Source organism: Monodelphis domestica, chromosome 4, assembly GCF_027887165.1.
Source record: "Monodelphis domestica isolate mMonDom1 chromosome 4, mMonDom1.pri, whole genome shotgun sequence".
Lineage (NCBI taxonomy): Eukaryota > Metazoa > Chordata > Mammalia > Didelphimorphia > Didelphidae > Monodelphis > Monodelphis domestica.
Genome location: NC_077230.1, coordinates 149,644,817 through 149,670,240, shown reverse-complemented (window position 1 = coordinate 149,670,240; position 25,424 = coordinate 149,644,817). Strand labels below are relative to the sequence as shown.

At 43.7% G+C, this 25,424-nt stretch overlaps 1 protein-coding gene across 1 annotated transcript; it reads left to right on the top strand.

Annotated features, from left to right (window-relative positions):
- Window positions 1–14,705: 14,705 nt before the first annotated feature.
- Window positions 14,706–16,937, top strand: LOC130458954 (endogenous retrovirus group K member 6 Gag polyprotein-like). Its single transcript, XM_056826097.1, has one exon. The coding sequence runs from the start codon at window positions 14,706–14,708 to the stop codon at window positions 16,935–16,937; it is 2,232 nt and encodes a 743-aa protein (XP_056682075.1).
- The last annotated feature ends 8,487 nt before the right edge of the window (window positions 16,938–25,424 follow it).

Genomic DNA, 25,424 nt, shown 5'->3' with positions numbered 1-25,424 from the left:
TTAATTTAAAAATAATTTTTGCCACTGTTTATATTATTTCCTCTTACCCTAGAAATTTCCCCAAGACCATTTTCTTTTCCATTTCTAAAGCAGGCCTTATAGCAGAATTAGAGGTGGAAGAAACATGAAGGCTTTTAATTTCAAAACTGTTTTCCTATTACTCCTCATTCTGCTGTAGCAGAAAAGGCAAGTCTTAGAACAAGCTGCCCTTTAAAACAGATGCTGAATGGTATTTCCTTTCCTTTATCACAGTCATAATATACCCTTTCATTGTCATATGTGATCAGTTCATAAAACCTCTGGAAAGAATATTAGATGCCTCAATCCAGTCAAATTAGAGTTTAGATGAGTGTTCAATAGCAGCATTTGCAACAGGAGTCATTGCACAAGTAATTAAGGGGAAAATGGTAGGAAAATATAGACTTGATTATACTGCTTTAATTGCTTATTTAAATAGTTAACCCAGGTTTCTAGGTAAGGAATTGACGTCAGTGGCTTCAGTCAGCCAAGGAGGAGGAAGGTGCCAAGTGTTATCTTAAAAGGGCCCATACTCGGGCCTCTTCTTTCTTCCTTTTTTTTTTTTTAACTTTAAAAAAAAAAAAACCTTCCCCTCCCCAAGAAGGTAATATGCCATAGATTGTTGTACATATGTTATCATACAATACATACTTCCATGTTTGTCATGTTTTGAAACATGGCACATGTTGTTCATTCTAGGGAAAAATCCACAAAGGCAGTAAAGTGAAGAATGGTATGTTTCAGTCTGCATTTGGCCTCCCTCATTTCCTTCTTTGGCAGTGGATGGCTTTTTGTTTAGTCCCTTGGGGTTGTCCATGGTCCTTGCATTGTTGATAACAGTTCAGTCATTCAAAGTTGGTCCTTGTACTTTATTGCTATTACTATGTTCTCCTGGCTCTGCTCATTTCATTTTCCATTACTTCATATAATTCTTTCCAGGTTTTGGGGTGATCAATTTGTTTGTCATTTCTTATGGTTCAATAGTATATTCTATGACAATTATATACCACAACTTGTTTAGCTATTCCCCAGCATATCCCTTCTGTTTCCAGTTCTTTGCCATCACAAAAAGAGCTTCTCTAAACATTTTTGTACTAGTATTTTTCACCTATCATTAATCTGTTTGGGATATAGATCAGGTAATAGTATTGACGGGTCAAAAGGTATGAACAATTTTGTGGCCCTTTGAATGTTGCTTTCAGATTGCTCCCCAGAATGGCTGTATCAGTTCACAGTGCTACCAACAGTGTATTAGTCTCCCAACTTTCCCACTCTCCCTCCAACATTTATCATTTTGCTTTGTTGTCATATTAATCAGTATGGCAGGTATGAAGGGATACCTCAGAGTTGTATTATTTTGAATTCCTCTCATTAATAGTGATTTGGAGCATTTTTTCATATGATTGCAGTTAGTTTTAATTTCTTCATCTGAGAATTGCCTCTTCATATCCTTTGGCCATTTGTTAATTGGATAATGCTTTGCATTCTTATGAATTTGATTCATTTTGCTATATTAAGCAAAGAGATACTTTGTCAGAGATACTTGCTATCAATATTTTTCCCTCAGTTTTTTGTTTGCCTTTTAATCTTGGTTGCATTGATTTTGTTTGTGCAAACCCTTTTTAATTTAATGTAGCCAAAGTTATCTATTTTATGTCTTGTAATGCTCAGATCTCTTCTATATAACATGAATAACCTTGACAATGAAATTTTAAAAAATTATTGGAGTTACATGGAGTTGTAAATAAAGTACATTTATAATATTCTAGAAGATGCATATATACATATATGTACACATGTACAACTATATATAAATTTACTATTCATATCATTTAAAATTCATTTTAAAATATTTTTGCCACTGTCTATATTAATTTCTCTTCTCCAGAAATTTTTCTTAGACTACTTTCTTCCCCATTTCTAAAGTAAGTTTCATTCCAAAATAAATGATGACAGAAACATAAGGACTTTAAATTTCCAAATTGCTTTCCTACCCCTTTTTCATTTTCTTACTGCAAAAAGGCAAGTTTTAGAACAAATTGAATATGTATGTATGTGTATAAATGATCTTTATCATGTCATCTCCCTACTCAAAAACCATCATTGGCTCCCTATTGCCTATATGATAAAATATAATCTTCTTAAGCTTTTAAGAACCTCAGCAAGATAGTTTCAATATACTTTTCTAATCTTATTTCATAGTATTTCTACATACAATATATAGCCAATGTGACAGAGGCTGGCACTAAAGAAAAAGTGCCAGGCTGAAGAGTGTGTGAAACTGATCACCTCAATGGAGGAGGGACCCCAAGGGATTGGAATCTTGAGGAGGAGAAGACTCTGGCTGGTAGAGGAGTTGGCCTCTCAGTCTTGAGAAGCCGAAGAGAGAAGGTGGAAGAAGACTTTCTCCTGAGGGTTACCCACCTTTCCTGCTAGTGACTGGAATCTTTCCCTCGAGCATTTCCCAATTGAAAAGACTATTGAAGAGGAAACCTGAGAAAGACATTTTAAATCTCTTCCCAACTTTACTTTATCTCCTGTTGCCCTGAGTCTAAAACTGTGGCCAAGGGGGCAAACCCAGGGTGAGTCAAGCTGACTTTCTCTCAGGGGGCTCAGGCTGCCAAAGCCCAAGTTCCCACCAAACTCGAGGAAGGAGGAAAAGGGTTTTAGATAGAGACAGGGATCCCCTTTTCCCACTTTCCTCTCCCATTCTTTCCCTGATAGTTATTCCTTTATATTACCTTGATTGAGTTGACATTAAAATAGTTAACTTTTTCCTAATCTGTGTGTGAGTGAACTGATTAAGGGGAAACCCTTTGGTCTCAAGTAGTGGAGGGGGAACAAGAGGGACAAGAGCAAATTTGGGAGAGCAGCCTTAGCTAAGGAGAGAAGGCAGAAGAGGGAAAATCTTCAAACCCCCTTTTCTCTCTTTGAGGCAACCCTAAATATCAGCTGTCTCCCCTGAACCCCACTTTGAGAAGGGAGAGTCTCCACTCTTCTCCTCTGTCTCTATACTGATTTAACCATCCCTTGAAAATACCAAACTGTACTACTAGTGATTCCCATGGATAATACTTCTTCCTCCCCCACAAACAAATTCATTTAATAAAAATTTGACTTGAAGGCCCATTTCCCATTCTCCTAAACATGGAACGAGAAAAGAGAGCACTCAAGACACAGGGCATGACATACATGATTTATAGTGAGGACACAGAATTCTCCAACAGTTCAGATAACTGGAGCATAAGAGCTCATGAAGGGAAATGATATTAAGCTGGAGTGGTAGATGGAAGTTGGATAGTGAAGTTGGATATTCTAGCCTGAGCAGTTTGTAGTATATCCTCTCTGTAAAGTCAAATCATCAATCAATATATTGACATTTATTCTGTGCCAGGTACTATGTTAAATGCTGGGAACAGAAATACAAGCAGAGAGAGAAACAACTCTTGTCCTCACGGAAGAAGATGACACATAAAAAAAGACTTAGAAAAAACAACAGGGAAGGGAAGGGAAAAGGAAACATTGAGACATAGTAGAAAAAGTCTGAAGAGTGAGGTGTAGAGGTCAGAGGAATTAAAAACATGGCTGACCGAGATACTTTCCTTAAAATGGAGATTCTGGGAGGATCTTCTTCTTGTTCATTTCTTTTATTTTTGAAGAGGGCCCATTACATCATCAAGCTGAAGTCTTGATTTGTGTGTCAATTACATTGAAGGGAGGCAGAGTTCCACAAAGCCTGATCAGCTTCACTCTCTCTTCCAAAGTTATCAACGTACGGTGGCAAGACAAAATTTAGGATGACTGGTGATGGCCTGAGATGCAATGGATGACATTGTGTCTTTGATGTCTGACCAAGCTCTAAGCACTCCATAGAGCTTGTTTCAGCCACCTTCATGGCCCTTGAAACAAATTGCTCTCATCTGTTTATTCTGCCAGGGGGAGGACTTTACATGCTTGGGAAGATATTACCCTTTTAGAGACTAATCTACCAATGAGATTACTGTAGGACCAAGTGAACTTCTAGAGTGAGAAGACTGCTGTGGCATAATAGAAAAAGTCTGGAAATTAGTAGTTGAAGCCAGGGAGGGAATCCCCACCCACCCTAAAAGGGTTAAATTTAATAATTGGATAAGAATTTTATGAAATTATGCGGTTCCCAATATTATATTTTGAGTCAGAAATTTATTCACAAAGAGTGGAAATAATAAAGAAGAGAAATGTGACGGGAATAGCAACCTAAAGCTCTCAACCAGGAAGTCTAGAGGTGAATAACCTCCAAGATGGAAACTAGTCTCTTAGGAAACTAGGAAAGTAGTCAGCCTTTCAGTCACCCAAAGAAGTAATCCAGAAGTCAGTCTAAATTGAAGCTGAGCTCCAAGCCCACCATCCAAGCTACAGTCTCCAGCAAACTCCCTGGAAGACTCTCCCCAGTTAGAAGGCTATCTCCAGAAGACAATCTCTTCAGACAATCTTCTCCAAGACCATCTCCCCAAATTGAGTTCAGGACTTGCTTTTATGGTGACTCCTTGTTTCTGTCCCTCTTCACAGGGGCCAATCACAGTTTTCAAAATTGTCTAGCACTGAGGGAGTTCATAGTTTCTGAGGGTGTGAACTCTTACAAGGTACTGAGTGACTGAGTTTCTGAGGGTGTGAACTCTCTTGTGAATTCTTAAAAGAACATCTTTCTGGTTGATTGAGTTTAAGAAAGGGGTAGAGCTCTTCCAAGTGACTACTCACCTAGCACTAGTAGGGTATGAATTCACTAAGTGTTTTGTGAGCTCCTCCATCTAGTTCAAGCTTGTGTTAATTTGTTCAATCAATAGGTAGACAAAGGAGAGTTAATCCTGTCTTCACAATCTAGTGAAGTACTTAAATTATTGTTTGTTTTTTTTTTAAACCCTTACCTTCCGTCTTGGAGTCAATACTGTGTATTGGCTCCAAGGCAGAAGAGTGGTAAGGGCTAGGCAATGGGGGTCAAGTGACTTGCCCAGGGTCACACAGCTAAGAAGTGGCTGAGCCCAGATTTGAACCTAGGACCTCCCGTCTCTAGGCCTGGTTCTCAATCCACTGAGCTACCCAGCTGCCCCCCTTAAATTATTGTTAACCAAAGTGTTAGCTCCAACTAGGCAAAGAGAATAAAGGATTCCCTTTCACAAGTGTAAACTCAAAAAGTACAAAGAATCCCCTTCAAGACCTAGTTTAAGCACTGGCTTTTCCATGAAATCTTCTGATTTCTTCAGATAAATGTGATCTCTCCTAACATTTTTCCAGAATATCCTGTCTATATTTTTTTCTTTGTCTCTATTATATTTTATTTTGTGTGATATTTATTTGGGTATAAATAATCTTCCTCTTTTTGAGGGCATCTTTGTATCCCCAGCTCCTACACATACCATACACATAAGAGATATTTTACATATGTTTGTTGAGTAGAATTGATCAATTAACATTTTTAAAGGGGGTCCAACTTATAGTACTTTAGGATTAATAGGGATAAGTGCAAGGTGAGAGGAACAAAGGCATAGACAGTGTCCAGATAAAATGCAGATGACAGAACTGAGAAAAATTGCTAGTACCTTGAATTACATAGTAAGTATTCGAATGAATATGCTAAGCAAGAGGTAGCTTTCATTATCAGAACTTGATTAAAATGTCACATTCAGTCTTGGTCACCAAACTTTTAGGAGAGTAAGAATAAACCCCAGAATCAGAGAAGAGTAGAAAATAAATATAGAAAATAGTTCTTATTAGTAAAGATGAAAGGAATTATGGTAATTTAGCCTAGGTAAAAAAGTCAATTATGAAATATAGGGTAATTATTTCAACTCAACATAACTTTTTTTTGCAGTGTATTAACATTTATAAAACACTTTATTTTCATCAGAGCCATAACTAAGGGGAGGTGGTTGGGGCTTGGGTGCAAGATGTATAAATTTAGAGAGTATTAACAATATTTAAAGTCTTTCTGCAGAATACTAACAACTGAGTTCAACACCCTGTTAAAAAATAATTGCTTAAAATAGGAAATGATCAGAAATCACTCTTCATTCAAGCTAAACTGGACTAAACTGTTCAGGCTGAACTCTTCCCATCCTCCTTCCACCTTAGAGTTTTCTAGAGGCTTCATCCCATGACTAAAGTCTTAAAATTTTTATTTGAATACATATTTCCAACGTTAATAAAGATCATCCTTAACATAGGACAGTAAGCTGAGGGAAGTTATATTCACAAATACTCAAATGGACCTGTAATCTTCATCAATGTAAGTATTCCCTCCAACACTGAAAATTGAACCATAACTACCTATCTTTTGCCACTCTTTTCCATATCTTCTCATTAAGTTCAGCATAACTTGCTGGGAAGTTCCCTAGCTTTCCCTTGTTACAAAAATACAAGTGGAGAATATGGAATGTCCATTATCTTGCTCTTGCCACATTCTAACTTCTTTTCTAATCATTTATTTCTGTTAAGACATCTGTATATGAAAAAATATTCAAATAACTATAATTTTGTGGCAGTATTTGTTTACAGTACAGAAGCAGATTTCAGCATACTTGTGGCAATAGAACTTATTCTCTAATTTCTTTCATTCCTTAATCAACAGAGATCTCCTTTGTTGATCTTTAGGATGAGAGGACTCATCTGTTTGGTTTACCTCAGTCTGACTTTCATCTATGTGGTTAACTTGTTATTTCCTTTTGTTTGCCTATGTTCTACTATATAGGAGAATTCAACCATTTAGTAATAGAGGTGTTTTTTAAAAAGTTGTAGATATTGCGTATGATGTACTTCTTCTACCAGCAAATGGAGATGCAACGGTTTAACTTTTGAATAACGTCTTGCTGATTTTTGGGAAGGGTTATCCACCTGCCTTCTGCTTGTAGACAGACTTCTAATTGCAGACAGATCCCTGATTGCAGAATTTCTGCCAAAATTTTTTTATATATAGTTCTCAAATTAGATTGAGACAACTACCCCTAAATTAGATCGATATAACTCATATTCTTTAAGTGCTTCCTAGGATATTAACGCCATTTAGTTTTAGTAACTGGTTAGTTTCACCTATCACCCAAAATCTCAGTATTATACTAGGAATTAAACATGAATTTTTTGAATTTTGTTGAATCTTCAAATGTTGCATAGGTCATAAGTTATACTTTGTCTCCAGCTGTTGGGAAAAATGAAAACCACATATAATGGGCAGTGTGTTGATGAAAAACTATAATACAGAAAACTAAAGATAATAAATTATGGATTTTCACCTAATATTTATATTGAATAAATAAATGAAGGTAACCTCAGTGCTCAATAACATATAAATATTATTGACAATTTCAGATATGGCAACATTACTATGGGAATGATAGGTTCTACAAATTCCAATCCTTTCCCACCTTAATTTTTTACCAAAAAATTTTTTTTGTAATATCTTGAGGAAACTTTGGGATTCTTTTGTGCTTCCATTTCTCTCCAAATTTTGAATAATACATTATGACAAGGAGTCCCCTAGGTGGCTCAGTGGATTGAAAATCAGACATAGAGATGAGAGGTCCTTGGTTCAAATCTGGCCTCAGACATTTCCCAACTGTGTGACATTGAACAAGTCATTTAATTCCCATTGCCTAACCCTTACCACTCTTCTGCCTTGGAATCAATACACATTATTCTAAGATGGAAAGCGTTATTTCATTTATTTATTTATTTTAAATTTATTTTTTTGGGGGGGAATTTTATTTAATTAGTTAATTTAGAATATTTTCCCATAGTTATAAGATTCATGTTCTTTCCCTCACCTCATCTCAGCCCCCTCCCATAGCTGACATGCAATTCCACTGGGTTTTACTTGTATCACTGATCAAGACCTATTTCCATATTATTGATATTTGCACCAGGGTGATCATTTAGAATCTACATCCCCAATCATGTCCCCTCGACCCATGTGATCAAGCAGTTGTTTTTCTTCTGTGTTTCTGCTCCCACAGTTCTTCCTCTGGGTGTGGATAGTGTTCTTTCTCATGAGTCCCCCAGAATTGTCCTGGATCATTGCATTGCTGCTCATAGAGAAGTCCATTGTGTTCAATTATACCACAGTGTCTCAGTCTCTGTGTATGATGTTCTCCTGGTTCTGCTCCTCTCACTCTTCATCAATTCCTGGAGGTCATTCCGGTTCACATGGAATTCTTCCAGTTCATTATTGCTTTTAGCACAATAGTATTCCATCACCAACATATACCACAATTTGTTCAACCATTCCCCAATCAGAGGGTGTCCCCTCATGGAAAGTAAGGGATTTAAAAATATGTTATGATGGTTGTGTAAAGCATATTAAAATCTTAAAAATATGCATTATGTACTTTGGAAACATTGGGAATAGAAGATAAGACTTTAAGGTGCCTTTAAAGTCTGTGGTGTCTTTAGCCACTTAGAGAAGACTTTTACCATGGAGAACAATGAGGGCAATATTGGTGGGAACTCTCTAGCTGAAGTGGATTCAGAGAAAACAGGAGGCAATGTAGAGATCATTATAACAACAGAACGTCAAATTCAGTAAATTGAGAGAACCCTTTGTCAAATGTATCCTTCTGTTGTCTGCCTCAATATTGAATGTCTCCAGCCAGAACCAAAGCCCTGCTTCTCAGTAGTCCTTTCATAGTCACTTGATCCTAGTTTTGACCACACTGGAAAGTACTTTCTGCCTTTGACCAGGTGTCACCACAGTCTGAATCTTGCCTAGTGATTTGCACATTTCATACTACATTTCTGCACCCTATCTGCATGAGGCCTTCTTGGCTACCAGTCAGTTAATCAATAAACATTTATTACCTACCCACCATGTGTCAGGCAGTGCTACCTCATTTAGTTACTTGCCAAACCCAAAAGATTTTTCATCTGGTACCATACAACTACAAAGCTGTAAGATATGATGGATCACTACCTTGGCCCTGCTCAGAGGCAATGCTAGGTGGAAGACACACACAAGAAATACATATAATTAATTGATCTAGGTATATTACATAAAATTGTGAATATTTTGCTTTCCCTAATAAGAGAAAAATGTTTTTTGACTAAGCTGATTTACTGACTTCTTTAAAAAATTTTGTTATATATCTTAGAATCTAATACGAGAGAAACCCCATGGAGATTATTTGATGCATTGATTATGTCTGATTTGTTAATATGTTGTAATATTGAGAAATGAAAGTTTCTTGAAACTTCATGAAAGTTCTTTTTTTAGCTCTCTCTGTGATTCCAGTGTTACAGAGAATTTCTGATAAAAGTAAGTCTCTTAACTAATGGAAAGTGGCATATGCTCATAAAGAAGCTTGGGTCACTGAGAGATTAAGTCATTTGTCCAAGATTGAAAAACCAAAATGTGCCCAAGGTAGTCCTTGAACCTAGCATTTCTCACTGAGAAGTCAATTATTTTTCCACTATAACACAACTACTCACTCTTTTATATGGGAAAAAATCTCCTGAAAAAAAAAAAAGGTAGAACTCTCTCAATAGCCAGCCTTTCCCTCAAAATTCTGCTCTTCAAATTAGAAACAATATAAAAACCTTGTTTGTGTCCCCTAATCCTTTGGTTTCTGCTCATAATTTCATTGTTACTAGAGATGCTTTCTGGGTTTGCTCCAGTAGAATAATTCATGCCCTAAATGAATCTTTTGAAGTATGTAGCAGTTCACTGAAACACTACTGGGGATCTGTGAATTGGTCCAGCCATTTCAGAAAGCACTTTACAACCATACCTCCAAAGTCTGGAACTATGTTACTCTTTGACCTAGAAATATCACTGCTTGGCCTTTGCCCCAAAAAGATAAAAGAAAATGGAAAAGAACTCATATATACAAATATATAGAGGTTTATTTAATAGTGGCAAAGACCTAGAAACTAAGGGGGTGCCCATCCACTGTAAGATGACTGACCCAACTATAGTATATGAATAAGTGAAATATATTGTACTCTAAGAAAGGATGAAGGGGACAACCTCAGAGAAATATGGAAAGACTTGTATGAACTGTATAGAGTGAAGACAAGATTTATACATTGTAAGACAATTTATACTATAACAATAATGTTAAAAGATAACTCTGAAAGACTTGACCAAAGCAATGTCTAATTGCAGTTCTAGAATGTGTTTCCATGAAATATGCCAAAGGTGATAAAAACCTCAGGATGTAAAATGAGGCATATATTTTCTGACATGGCCAATGTGGGAATCTGTTTTTCTTGATTGCATATTTATTACAAGGGGCTTGTTCTTATATTTCCACCTTGCCAGATGAGAAAGAAAATATTTGTTAATTGGAAAAACAAAACAAAACAATTTAATTTAGCAGCCAGCAGATTTAATAGGTTTCAACATACTCTCCATGGCCGTGTTGTCTTTTGTGCTCCAACACGCCCTGAGCACTCCACAGTGCTTTGCTGTGTTGCCATCTCAGCTGTTGAACCTTCTTATTGATTGCTTCCGTCTGTTCTGCCGAAGCAGTCTTCACATGCTGGGTGAGCAAAGCCCTGGTTCACCAGGGGTCGATGACCCGATGGCTACCCTCACAAGGTTTAGCTGGCCTGTCGAAGCTGTTGCCCGGGGTGTGGCCGCTGCCGCATGCTAGCAGCTACTAGGAGCCACAAGTGAGAGCTGGGTGTCAGGTGGGGGTCAGAGGCTGGAGAGCTGCCCTAGGAGGGCATGACAAGCCCTCCATACCAGAGATACTACTCCTTCCTGAGCACCCCATACACCCTGTACACCCCTATACACAGCCATCCAACGCAGCTGAGGAAGTCTCCAGGTGTAACAACTTTTCGTGCCACTGGACCCAGGCTTCCAACGCCGAGAGAGTGGGACTGTCTCTGTGCATCGACTTCTCCACTTAAATCTCCTTCACGCACACGTATCTTTGTGCACACTCATCTATCCTAACCCCGTCCACCCTCTTCGAGACCTGCGGCGATGGGGGAGTGGTGACACAACAGGTGGAGGTGACCACTGACAGTTGTAGTCACGATCCTGCATGTAGGCGGCCCACAGACCAGTGGTCGCTCGGCCCTGTGGGCAGCAGGAATGTTCAGCAGCATCCTGGGCGACTGAGCAGCCCTCTCTAGGACAGCACTGCTCACCCTAATCAAGGGAGGGGACTAGAAAAGGTGTCCCAAACATTGCCTGCCCTACAAACACCCGGTCAGCACATCGCGGCTGGCGGGTCATCCCTTTAAGCGGTCGAAATCAAAGAAAAAATACAAAGAAACTCCTACTAGGAGCATGGAACATCAGGACATTACTTGACAGAGAGAATACCCCAAGACCTGAGAGAAGAACAGCTCTAATCGGTAAAGAACTGGCGCAATATAACATCGGCATCACAGCCCTAACCGAAACACGCTTACCAGAAGAGGGATCACTCAGCGAACCCACCACTGGATACAGCTTCTTCTGGAAAGGTAGAGCCTCAAATGAAGACAGAATCCATGGTGTTGGCCTGGCTATCAAGACCAGTTTGCTCAAACAGCTGCCAGACTTGCCTGTGGGCATCAGCGAGAGGCTCATGAAGATCCGTTTGCCTCTCAGCAAAGACCGGTATGCCACAATCATCAGCGCATATGCCCCAACACTGACCAGCACAGAGGAGACCATCGAGCAGTTCTACTCTGACCTGAGTGCCGTCCTGCACTCAGTGCCCACAAATGACAAGCTGATAATACTGGGAGACTTCAATGCCCGCGTTGGCCAGGACCATGAAAGATGGAAAGGAGTGCTCGGCAAACACGGTGGGGGGAAAATGAACAACAATGGCCTACTACTACTCAGCAAATGCTCAGAGTTCAAACTCACCATCACGAACACTGTGTTCAAAATGGCGAACAAATATAAAACAACATGGATTCAGCCATGATCAAAACAGTGGCATCTCATTGCCTACATCATTGTACGCCAGCGAGACATCCAGGATGTAAAGATCACCAGAGCCATGAGAGGAGCTGAATGCTGGACAGACCAAAGATTGGGTAGAGCAACTCTTCAAATGTGCATTGCGCCTCGCCATCCAAAACACGCCCAGACAGTTCGCACATTTTACAACCTGAGTCATCTTAGAGATCCATCTTATTTGCAAACATTTCAGTCCTGCCTGGACTACAAGCTGTCTGCCAAGGGACCACTCTCACTGGAAGCTCAACTGAGAAATGGAACCAGTTCAGAGAATACGTGAAGGAAACATCAAAGGCAGTCCTAGGTCCCAAACAACGCAACCACCAGGACTGGTTCGAAGAGAACAACACTGCTATTGAAGACCTATTGAGCAAAAAGAACAAAGCCTTTATGGAGTGGCAAAATAACCCAAACTCTGCTCCTAAAATGACAGATTTGAGTCTCTCCAAGCCATGGCACAGTGTGAGATCAGGAAGATGCAAGACCGATGGTGGGGAAAAAAAGGCAGAAGAAATCCAGCTCTTTGCTGATACAAAAAACTACAAACAATTTTTCAGTGCCCTCAAGACTGTCTATGGGCCATTAAAACCCACCACCACTCCCTTGCTATCCTCTGATGGTGATACTCTCATAAAAGATAAAAAAGGCATCAGCAACAGGTGGAAAGAACACTTCAGTCAGCTTCTCAACCTACCCTCCTCAGTCAACCAAAGCGCCCTTGACCAGATCCCCCAAAACCGCACCATTGAACAACTTGATGTCCCTCCTTCAATAGAGGAAGTCCAAAAAGCCATTAAACAAATAAGTGCAGGCAAGGCACCCGGTAAAGACGGGATTCCAACCGAGGTGTACAAGGCCTTAAATGGAAAGGCGCTCCAGGCATTCCACATAGTGCTGACCAGCATATGGGAAGAGGAAGACATGCTACCAGAACTCAGAGATGCTTCCATCGTAGCCCTATACAAGAGCAAAGGCTCACAAGCAGCCTGTGACAACTACAGAGGCATCTCACTACTCTCCACTGCTGGAAAGATCCTCCCCTGTGTTATACTCAACAGACTCCTGTCATCTGTTTCAGAGCAGAACCTGCCTGAGTCACAATGTGGTTTCCAACCAGATTGTAGCACCATTGACATGGTCTTCATGGTGAGGCAAATGCAGGAAAAATTCCTTGAGCAGAACCTGAGTCTCTACATTGTTTTCATAGACCTGACAAAGGCATTCGACACAGTGAACAGGGATGCATTGTGGGTGATCCTTAGCAAGCTCAGTTGCCCAGCAAAATTCGTCAAACTGATCCAGCTCTTTCATGTCGACCTGACAGGGGTAGTCCTATCTGGTGGAGAGACTTCTGACCGCTTCAACATCTCCAGTGGAATGAAACAAGGCTGTGTCCTCGCTCCAGTACTATTCAACTTATTTTTCACCCAAGTATTACAACATGCTGTGATGGATCTAGACCTGGGCGTCTACATCAAATACCGACTGGATGGCTCACTATTTGACCTTTGCCGCCTGACTGCAAAAACAAAGACAACAGAGACACTCATCCTGGAAGCTCTCTTCGCAGATGACTGTGCTCTCTTGGCCCACCAAGAAAATCATCTCCAAACCATTGTGGACAGGTTCTCTACAGCACAAAACTGTTTGGCCTGACTATCAGCCTCAGCAAAACAGAGGTGCTGTTCCAACCTGCACCAGGGAGGCCAACGAACCAGCCGTGCATTACAATCGACAGCAGGCAGCTTTCTAACATCAACACTTTCAAGTACCTGGGCAGCACCATCGCCAACGACGGGTCCCTAGACCATGAGATCAATGCCAGGATCCAAAAGGCCAGCCAGGCACTCGGGCGGCTGCGCTGCAAAGTCCTCCAACACAGAGGTTTAAGCACCGCGACGAAGCTCAAAGTGTACAACGCAGTGGTCCTCAGCTTGCTCCTTGTACAGAACCTGACAACAGACAAGAAATAGTGCAAACCTAACAAGCCTCACTTCCTCCCTTATCACAAAGATGTTTTCCAACAGATATAAATTAGTGCAAACCTGACATGCCCCCTCCCCACTTCCTCCCTTATCACAGGATGCCTCCCCAAACTAGCTCCAGATGTCCGTAAGGAATGCAAGACCCCTCCCCTAATATTTACTTTCTCCCCCTAGCCACAAGTATATAATACCATGCCTTTACCTCAATAAACGACTCCTCTTTGCATACCATGTGAGAGCTGTCCGTTCCTTACTTGTCTCTTCCCCTTTCCTTCTCTCTCTCCCCCTCCCCTCTCAGGGGTCGTAAGGGGCTGGTCCCTGACATATCTGGCGCTCCAACGTGGGGCCCGAGCGACCACCGGACAACTGAGGAAAAGTTCGGCGCCGAAACCGAGGCTACAGTAACGGGTAAGGATCGGACGATCCCGAGGAATGGTAAGTTGTCCCATTCATATCTCCCTCTCAAACCCCATTGTGTGAATGGTTGAATGTATGTGTATTTTGATGGCAACGGAATAACAGTCCCCTTATATATACGAGTAATAGGGCGCCCCTTTGGGGAACCTGGCCGGGGCTTATACGGCACACCTACGCTCAAATATAAGGGACCCCTCTTTGACCAAAGGGGAGAGGCCAATTCGTGGAGAGTTGATCTCGCGGTTCGACTGCCGTTGACCTGTTTCTGAGTGTGGACCTGGAATTACTGCGGTTCCGTTCTTGCGCGAGCAGGGCGGCCAGGAAACCGGGGAAGCGAATCTTGTGTGTGACTGAAAATGGGGAAAACACTATCTAAGGAAGCTCTGTTTATAAAAGAATTAAAAGAAAGAATTAAAGAGCGCAATGTAGAAGTTAAGAAAAGAGATCTGTTGCGCTTCTTCTCCTTCATTGAACAACGATGCCCGTGGCTCATTCTCCATGGCCCTGGCATTCACCCCCTAACTTGGGATAAGGTTGGCCGAGACCTTAATGATTTTGCACGCTCAGGTCAGCCCATCCCCGAGGATTTCTTTACTTTTTATGGCCTGATTCGGGACATCCTTAAAGAGGCTGATTCCAGTACACAGGTCTCCCACCTCCTCAGCCTTGCTGAGGACGCTATTGAAGAAAGTAAAAAACAGACTGAAGAAACCCCTGAATTAGGCAACATAGACAAAAATTACAAAACCCCGTCTCAAGAAACCCCTGAATTAGACAGCATGGGCAAAAATTACAAAACCCCGTCTCTTTTAGACGAACGTATTAACATCCCCTCACACTTACCAGAACCACTCCCTCCTCCCACCCCCACACTCCCCTCCGCTCTTCAGGAGAAGCAGTCCCCGCCCCTAGGAACACTCCCCTCCCGAGGCTCCGCTCTTCTCCCTCCCTCCCGCAGACCCGCTCTCTACCCTGTCCTTTACGATAGCAATACACCAGAGACCCTCAATCCAGCATACCAGACTGAACTGGATGAGGCGGCAGCCGGATACTACCCCCCAGACTTCCTTAAAAACAAGCCCCCTCCCTATAATCCGCTTTACCCTTCCCCGATTTTACCAACTCTTCCCAATACAAATGACCTAAAGATAGCCACTGCTCAATTAACTAAGCAAATCACTGATCTCAAACAATTTATAGACTTACAACATGAGATCGGCCACTTAACAAGGCAATTACATGACATTCAGGTCGCCACCCTGAAACCAATCTCACATTCAAAAAAACCTAAAAACAACCCCTCCAAACTACAAAAGCCCCTCCTGGCCCTCCCGGTAGTTACCAGGCGTAGGACTACCACCGGTACCACCCCGGAGGATGTAGACATAGAGGAGATCCCTGACGAACTGTCCCAACCCTACCAAAATTCACCCCCCGTTTCCTCTGAATCTGACAGAGAGGAGGGGGATGAAGAAGCGAATCAAGGGGTCCATACCACCGATACAATCCGGCCCCATGCCCACCCATTTAAAAGACTTAAATTCAAACAGATTAAGGACCTCCATTCAGCAGTAAAAAACTATGGCCTTAATGCTCCCTTTACCCTTTCTATCTTGGAAAGTCTCGGGGGAGATGGGCACTTACTCCCCTCAGAATGGACTAAGGTTACACAATCTGTCTTGTCTAGAGGCCAGTTTTTAACCTGGAAGGCAGAGTTTCAGGAAAGGGCAGAAAATCAAGCAAAATCAAATCTCACAAACCCCCAAACAGCCAATTGGACAGTAGACAAACTCATCGGTCGAGGTCGTTATGCCCCTGACACCGTGCAATTGAGATTGCCTCCTGGCCTCCTCATGCAAACTGCCCACGCAGCCTTAGCCGCATGGCGCGCTGTCCCTGCCTCCGGGGCCATCACCGCCCCGATCTCTAAAATCCTCCAGGGACCAAACGAGCCCTATGCTCAATTTGTAGCCAGACTCTTAGAGACAACAGAAAGGGTCTTGGGACAGGACGGTACCGATAACCCAGTGGTTAGACACCTGGCCATTGAAAACGCCAACCCTGCCTGTAAGGCCGCCCTTAGAGCAAAATCTAGAGAGCTTGATCTGAACGGCATGATCCGCTTATGTAATGATATTGATTCTTATGACCACAGAATTAACAAATCTATCTCCTTAGCTATTGGAGCAGCCATTCAAGCCACCCGACAGAACGCTCCCCGTAATTGCTTTAAGTGCGGCATGCCCGGACATTTTGCTCGTGAATGTCCCTCTAATCAGATTGCTCGTGAATGTCCCTCCAATCAGACTGCTCGTGAATGTCCCTCCAATCAGGCTGCCCCTAGTTTACCTTTCAGCCCCTCGGGGGTGCCTTCGAGACTGCCCCCAAGTGTCTGTCCGAAATGTAGGAAAGGGCGTCACTGGGCCAGCGACTGCCGCTCCAAAACTACCTCAAATGGACAAAATATTCCACCTGTCCAGGGAAACGGGATGCGGGGCTCCCTCGGGAGCCCCTTCCCCTCACCCTTGCTCGAGCCACAACAGGCAGCGCAGGCTTGGACCTCTGTTCCTCCTCCACCAGAATATTAACCCCTGAGGATGGCCCTGAGGTCATTTCCACCGGTGTCACTGGTCCACCACCCCCTGGTATGTTCTTCTTAATCATCGGAAGGGCACTCACTACTCTACAGGGAGTTGTGGTCCACCCCACATTAGTGGACAATGACTATACAGGAGAAATAAAGCTCATTGTTGAGTCTCCCCATGGCCCGGTTACTATCCCTGCTGGCCACCGACTAGCCCAAGCCCTCCCCCTTCCCATGGTGGGTGACTTCCCTACCATTGAACAGACAAGGGGCCCTTCGTCCCCAGGATCGTCAAACATCTATTGGGTACAACAAATCACTGAGTCCCGTCCCACCCTCCAGTTGTCTCTTGACGGGAAAAAATTTATCGGACTACTTGACACCGGGGCTGATTCCACGGTCATTTCCCACAAACACTGGCCTTGTGCCTGGCCCCTTCAGCCCTCTACCACTCATTTGTCCGGCATAGGGCAAGTCAATCACACACTTCAGAGTTCAAAGTTCCTTACTTGGAGAGATGCTGAGGGTAACACCGGCACGACTCGACCCTATGTAGTCAAAGGGCTCCCTGTTAACCTCTGGGGCAGAGATATTCTCGCTCAAATGCGACTCCTCATGGTGAGCCCCAGCGACCCTGTCACACAAATGATGCTTAAATTTGGCTTCCTCCCAGGAAAAGGGCTTGGCAAAAATGAACAGGGCAATCCTCAACCTATCTCCCTTACACCCAATAGAGATAAAGCAGGCTTTGGGTCACAAAATTTTTCATAAAGGCCACTGGTCCTCCTGCACCCCAGGCAGATAAGATAACTTGGAAGTCTGATTCCCCTGTCTGGGTCGACCAGTGGCCCCTCACCTCTGAAAAGGTCCAGGCCGCCATCATGCTGGTGCAGGAGCAAATCTCTTTGGGCCACCTCGAGCCCTCCACCTCACCATGGAACACACCTATTTTTGTTATCAAAAAGAAGGCTGGAGGGTGGAGACTACTACAAGATCTACGGGAAGTTAATAAAACCATGATCCCCATGGGCGCCTTACAACCCGGACTCCCATCACCTACAGCTATCCCTAAGGGATTTCACAAAATAGTTATAGATATAAAGGACTGTTTTTTCTCCATTCCCCTCCACCCTCAGGATTGCCCTCGATTCGCCTTCTCTATCCCCATAGTCAATCAAATTGGCCCCAATCCCCGTTTTCAATGGTTAGTCCTGCCTCAAGGAATGGCCAATTCTCCTACCCTATGTCAAAAGTATGTTGCTCAGACGATAGATCCCATCAGGCTTCGATTCCCTTCCGCATATATTATCCATTATATGGATGATCTTCTCATAGCAGCTCCCTCCCCTCAACTGACCCAGACCATCGCTCAAACCATTACTTCAGCCCTACAGGACAGAGGCTTTAAAATTGCCCCCGATAAGGTACAGGTCCAATATCCCTTTTCTTTTCTCGGATTCCGTCTCGAGACTGATCATCTCTTTACACACAAAGTCACGCTTAATCGTTCCACCCTAAAAACACTTAACGATTTTCAAAAACTTCTAGGGGATATTAATTGGCTTCGTCCTTATCTCGCCCTTGCAAAAGCAGACCTCCGCCCCCTAGAAAATATTCTATGCGGAGATACCGACCCCTCTTCATCACGATCACTAACACCTGAAGGAGAAATCTCCTTACAAAAAGTTGAACAGGCAATTGCCAAACAGAACATCGGCTACTTCTCCCCTAAGGATCCCCTCTATTTAATCATCTTTTCCACTGAATTCTCTCCCACAGGTCTCCTATGGCAGGACCCTTCTCCCCTCATTTGGCTACACCTTCCCCTAGCCTCTAGGAAGATCCTGATCCCCTACCCTGACCTGGTTGCTCAGCTTATTATGATGGGTGTCCGCCTGGCCACTCGCCACTTCGGCTGCCAGCCCGATCATATTGTTTCCCCGTATAATAAAGAGCAACTACGATGGCTGCAAACACAGAATGATAATTGGGCCGTCCTTATCTCATCCTATCAAGGCACTATTGACAATCACATGCCCAGTAATAAACTCTTACAATTCTTTACCCTTACCCCCTTCACCTTAACCCGTATTACACAGTCATCTCCCATTCCCGGAGCGCCCACGATTTTCGTGGACGGCTCGAAAACAGGCCTCGCGGCCATTGTTATGCATGATTATCCCCATACTGTCCACACTCCTTATCAATCTGCACAACTGGTTGAACTCTATGCAGCACTCACTGTTTTTATCTCTCTGCCTGAATCCCCCTTCAATCTGTACTCTGACAGTCGATATGTCGTTCAGTCCCTACTACGGCTTGAGGCTACTCCTGTTATTCAACCCACAACAGCCACCTTTTTCTTATTCACCAAAATACAGCAAGCTATCAGAGCACGGTCCCACCCCTTCTTTATAGGTCACATACGTGCTCATTCAGGTCTCCCAGGCCCCTTGGCATTAGGAAACGACCTTGCAGATCAATATACCCGCTTGGCCGCTCTGGCTGTACCCACAATCCCTTCGCCAGACCCTATTTCCCTTGCTACTGAAGCCCACAAACTGCACCACCTTAACGCCCATACTCTTCGCTTAGCCTACAAAATCACTAGAGAGCAAGCCAGAGCTATAGTGAAAAGCTGCAAAAATTGCCTTACGCTGTTACCTGAACCTCACTTTGGAGTCAACCCCCGTGGCCTCCTCCCTGGCCACCTGTGGCAGATGGACGTTACTCATGTTCCCTCCTTTGCTAAATTGAAATATGTTCATGTTTCCATTGACACCTTCAGTGGGTTTCTTTTTGCCTCGGCACAATCTGGCGAGGCCACCAAACATGTCATCAAACATATGTTTCTCGCCATGTCAGTCATGGGAAGACCATTGACCCTTAAGACAGACAATGGTCCTGGCTACACAAGCCGTTCCTTTAAACAGTTCTGTGCTCAATTAGGCATAAAACATATCACTGGCATCCCCTACAATCCCCAAGGGCAAGGTATTGTAGAAAGAGCAAACCAAACACTGAAAAATACCATTTTCAAACTAAAAACTCAGGAGACCCTCTACCCCTTGTGCGGCAACCAAACCACCTTGCTGGCACATGCCCTTTTTGCCCTTAACTTCCTCACCCTGGATACGGAGGGCCGCTCTGCCGCGGACCGTTTTTGGCACCCACACACCACCTCTAACCTCGCTCAGGTCCTATGGCGTGATCCCCTCACGGGCCGTTGGAACGGCCCTGACTCTGTTCTGACCTGGGGCAAAGGCTCAGCCTGCATTTTCGACAAAAGGGAGCAGTCTGCTCGCTGGATCCCCTCACGTCTAATAAAACCCTTCAGCCCAGATAATCACCTTCCCCCAGGGTCTACCCCTGAGAAAAATCTCCCCTCTTGTCTTACAGGTAATGCGTGAAACCCATGATCCATCCTGCCTGGTACTGCGAACACTGTTGGCTGCCTCCTTGTTCTTCGCGATCCTCGGCCTTCTTGCTGCCCTGATAGAATCCATCCACATCATCCTCTACATTCGCAGTCTGAAGGACCCTTGAACGTTCGCGACCATTATGGGCCTTCAAATTTTATTGTTTCTTTCCCTACTCACCCCCCCTATGAGTGCACAACACCACTCCCACCGTCCATGGAAATGGACCCTTAGCAGCTGGGACAGTAGCTCTATTATCCAGACTACAACCACCTCTGGAGCACCCAGCTTCACCTTTCTCCCCTGCACAATTATTCAACAGGACGGACCATGCCTACCGGAAACACCCGGAGCCCCTACATCACACTTCACGTATAATGATTATTACATTTGCCCTTCTTCCAATCCTGGAAAGCATTATTGTAATCGCCCAAATGTATACTATTGCTCCTATTGGGGATGTGAGACTCGCTCTACCGGATGGACTCCCCCCAAATTAGACTCCTTCCTTTCCTTTCATTGGGGACCCTCGGGTTGTAAGCCCCGATCACAGCTCGGGCGCTTTATCGCGGAGGGTTCTAAAGGACTATGGATTGACTGTTCATATCTCAACCTTACAGTACTACAACCCACCGATGACAGCTGGCTCCTAGGAAGAACTTGGGGTCTCCGCTCCTACCAACCAGGAGATGACCCCGGAGGACTGTTTTTCATCAAGAAAGAACTCCCTCAGGAAACCCCCCCCTCCATTCAGGGCCCAAACAAGGCCCTCCGACCCGCTAAACCCCGACACCCACCTCACCCCCCCACACCGACATCCGCTCCCCAACTTAGACCGTCTCCCTCGTCCCCCGTCTCCTCTCCTTCACCCCCTCCTCCTCCCCTGTTACCCCCTATCCCTAAGGAGAAACCGATAATCCCTTACCCGTACCTCCCTCTCCTGCAAGCGTCTTTTTCCGCGCTTAACCACTCCTTCCCTAACTTCACGACCAATTGCTGGCTTTGTTTAGTCGCGTCCCCGCCCTATCTTGAAGCTTATGCCCTAACCGATAATAATCTTACGTGCTCTAAGGTTGACAACCCCTCTGCTTGTCACTGGGATAATGATGATCCCTCCCTTACTATACCTATCATCGGAGGCAATGGCACTTGCATTGGCAAAAATGCTACACTTAATCCTTATTGTGCTGTGTCCTTCGTGACTAGGAATGACTGCAAATTTTATATTCCCCCTGGTAATACCCGTTGGCTTTGCGCGAAAGCAGGCCTTCAAGCCTGTTGGGCTTCCACCGCCCCAGAGGACGTGTGCATTCTGGTCACCATTGTACCACGTGTCACCTTTAGGCCCGACCAGGACTTCCTCCCCCTGTGGGAACGACTCCAAAACCCCAGATGGAAAAGAGAACCGGTGACCCTCGCCGTCACGGTTGCCGCTCTTCTTGGCGCCGCCGGTGCAGGGACGGGCATAGCCGCTCTAACTTCCCAACACATATCCCACAATCATTTACGGGCAGCAGTAGATGAAGACATTGCCCGCTTAGAATCCACCATAAATTTCTTGGAAAAGTCCCATGCTTCCCTTGCTGAAGTAGCCTTACAAAATAGACGAGGATTAGACCTCCTCTTCCTCCGCGAAGGGGGACTCTGTGCCGCCCTCGGAGAAGAATGTTGCTTCTATGCTAACCACTCTGGCGTCATTAGGGACTCTCTAGCCCAACTCAGGAAAGAGCTTGAACAGAGGCGCAAAGATAGGGAAACAAACGGCCCTTGGTATGCACAGTTTCTGCCTAGTTCTCCATGGTTCTCTGCAATCCTCCCTACCCTCCTTACCCCCCTCATAGTCTTTATCCTTGCTTTGACTTTTGGCCCTTGGATTTTCAAAACTATCACACGGCTGGTCACTCGCTCCGTTGAATCATCAATAAAGGCCTTCCCTATGGTACAGTACCACCGCCTAGAGATGGTTGGCCACACCTCCCCCTCCACTGAGCAATACAACCAGCTCCATTTCTCGGGACGGTAATCCAACGACGGGAATATTGCGGGTCCCTTGCCCTTGCGTAGAGGCTATTAGGGAAACACCCCGCATAGCCTAAGACAGGAGCCGCCTCCGAAAGGGCTCTTCAAGACGGGCTTAAGACCATGCTGTGATAGTTCTGCAAATCCATTTTCTCTCAAAACCTCTCCCCCTCTTTTTGAAAAGAAAAGGGAGGAATTGTACAGAACCTGACAACAGACAAGAAATAGTGCAAACCTAACAAGCCTCACTTCCTCCCTTATCACAAAGATGTTTTCCAACAGATATAAATTAGTGCAAACCTGACATGCCCCCTCCCCACTTCCTCCCTTATCACAGGATGCCTCCCCAAACTAGCTCCAGATGTCCGTAAGGAATGCAAGACCCCTCCCCTAATATTTACTTTCTCCCCCTAGCCACAAGTATATAATACCATGCCTTTACCTCAATAAACGACTCCTCTTTGCATACCATGTGAGAGCTGTCCGTTCCTTACTTGTCTCTTCCCCTTTCCTTCTCTCTCTCCCCCTCCCCTCTCAGGGGTCGTAAGGGGCTGGTCCCTGACAGCTCCTGTACGGTTGTGAGACATGGACACTGTACCGGAAGCACATGAAACAGCTGGAGCAATTCCACCAACGCTCCCTCTGGTCAATCATGAGGATCCGATGGCAGGACCAAATCACCAACCAGGAAGTCCTCGACAGAGCCAACTCCACCCGCATCGAAGTCCTGGTCCTCAAAACCCAGCTACGATGGTCTGGACACGTCATCCGCATGGACCCACAGCGAATACCAAGACAGGTATTCTATGGTGAACTGTCAGCTGGACTCAGGAAACAAGGCCGGCCAAAGAAAAGCTTCAAGGATCAGCTAAAGTCCAACTTGAAGTGGGCTGGCATTACACCAAAGCCACTAGAACTCGCTGCCTCTGACAGAAGCAGCTGGCGAGCCCACATTCACCATGCCGCCACCACCTTTGAAGATGAGCGACGTCGACGTCTTGCCGCTGCGTGTGAACGCCGACACCAGGCCACAACTGCACCTCCCGTAACAACTGGCGTCCCAGGCCCCATGTGCCACACACTGTGCGCCTCAGCCTTTGGACTCCAAGGCCACATGAGGGTACACCGTAGATGAAACTGCACAAAGACAATCGTCATTCTGTCACCGAGAGACTACCACTACTCTTCATGATTCCATAGAAATGTACCTCAGAAAGATAGCATATTCTATTGGGCATCCTACAACTACCTATTATCATAACTTTTGGCAGTAAGTTATGTCTTTCTTCTGGATCAAATGAAATATTTGTAAAGCACTATATACAGTGCTTGGCACAGAGTAGACTTAAAAAAAACCAAAAAAACCCTTACCTCCCTGTCATAGAATCAATACTGAGTATTGATTCCAAGACAGAAGAACAGTAAGGACTAGTCAATGGAGGTTAAGTGACTTTCAGGATCACACAGCTAGGAAGTGTCTAAGGACAAATTTGAACAGAGGACCTCCCCATCTCCAAATCTGACTCTCTATCCACTATGCCACCTACCTGTCCCAAAGTAGGCTTTTAATAAAAGCTTATCTCCTTTCTTCCAGCAGTATATCTTCACCCTTAACCATTCTGGAGTATATGATGCTGTTTCTTTTTCAGAATGTTCTAGATCTTGGACTCATTCTTTAATTCCAGCTATTTAGTTTCTTCTTCCCTTTTCCTTTTCTGTAAAGTCGATATTAATTTTGAATGTGCCCTATCTGTTCAAGAATATTTTTTTTTTATTTCTGAATGATTTCTTATATCCTAAGAATTCTCTATCCTCTCTGGTAAGTCAACTCTTAAGATAAGTAAACCTTCATGGTTCTCACCCTGTCCTCTACCAAGATCAGATTGTGTTTAATACATATATAGGTGGTCAATGTCTCTGGCAGGAAGACAATCCATCGTTGGGCTGGACCACTTACCTTGGTTTATATAAATCCTTGTATGAAAGAGCTACAGTTCTTAAGTGAAACCCCATTCCTTTATGACTTCTGCTGGAAATTAGCCTTGATAAGTGTTGAGGCCATCTGTCCTCTCATCAAACTTGTTAGCTGCTGCCTATTTCCAGTTGCACAATACTCAGACTAGTATTCTGTTGGCCTTCCCTGGGGTCTAGTATGTGTGTAATAAGTTCTGCACTTTTTTTGGCCATAAATAGTTATCAATCATTTCAAGTAAAAATAATTGAAGTGAGATTTGCATCTTGCAGGAATGTCTGCAGGTTTCTAGGGAAAGAACATAAATGTTGCCAACTCCAGCTCTCTCCACATGGCCGGCAGAAGGGAACAAGCAGCTGTCTACTTCCATAGCAGGCAGACACTCTACTGTGTCGTGGATTTGTAGAGCATAGCAAGCCACATCCAATAATGTTACAGAACATCTTGGTTTTTCCTTAAAAAACTCATGCAGTTTAGTCTTTTGACCTGATTCTAGATTAGGTCAATAGATGTAAATCAGATATCATGCCACCTGCTTCCCAACACACATATTCTTTTTGCCCTGATTTTATTTTTTGGTAAGGGAAAAGGAAGTGCAGTGTTTTCCAGGGTGAAGTTATTATAGCCACAATTTTCCCATTTGCCTACGTGATCAGTGCTGCTTTTCTAACCTCTTAGCCCCCTACCTGGGATTTTGTTATTTTCTTACAGAAATTATTTGTAATTACTGAAAATTCTTAGAATTCCAGATAAGGGAATTAGTTACCCCTTTCTAAAAGAACATGTGCTTCAGCCTTGCTTTTTCCAGTTAAAAATGAATAGAAATTTTAAACCACATTTTTGTTTATGTGAATGATTTAAATTTTTTTTTTTACTTTCACAAGTTTTGAAGATTTTAATTACTTATTAATTTTGTGGCAGAATTTGTGTTTAAGGGTACCAACAGGTTGCTTTATGTTTATGCACTCTGAAGTTCAAATGGATATTTTTAACTGAACTTCTGTTTGGACGTAATGTTTTTTGGAAACTTACTTAAATCGACTTCTCCTGATGTACACAAACTATACAATATTCCTTCCTT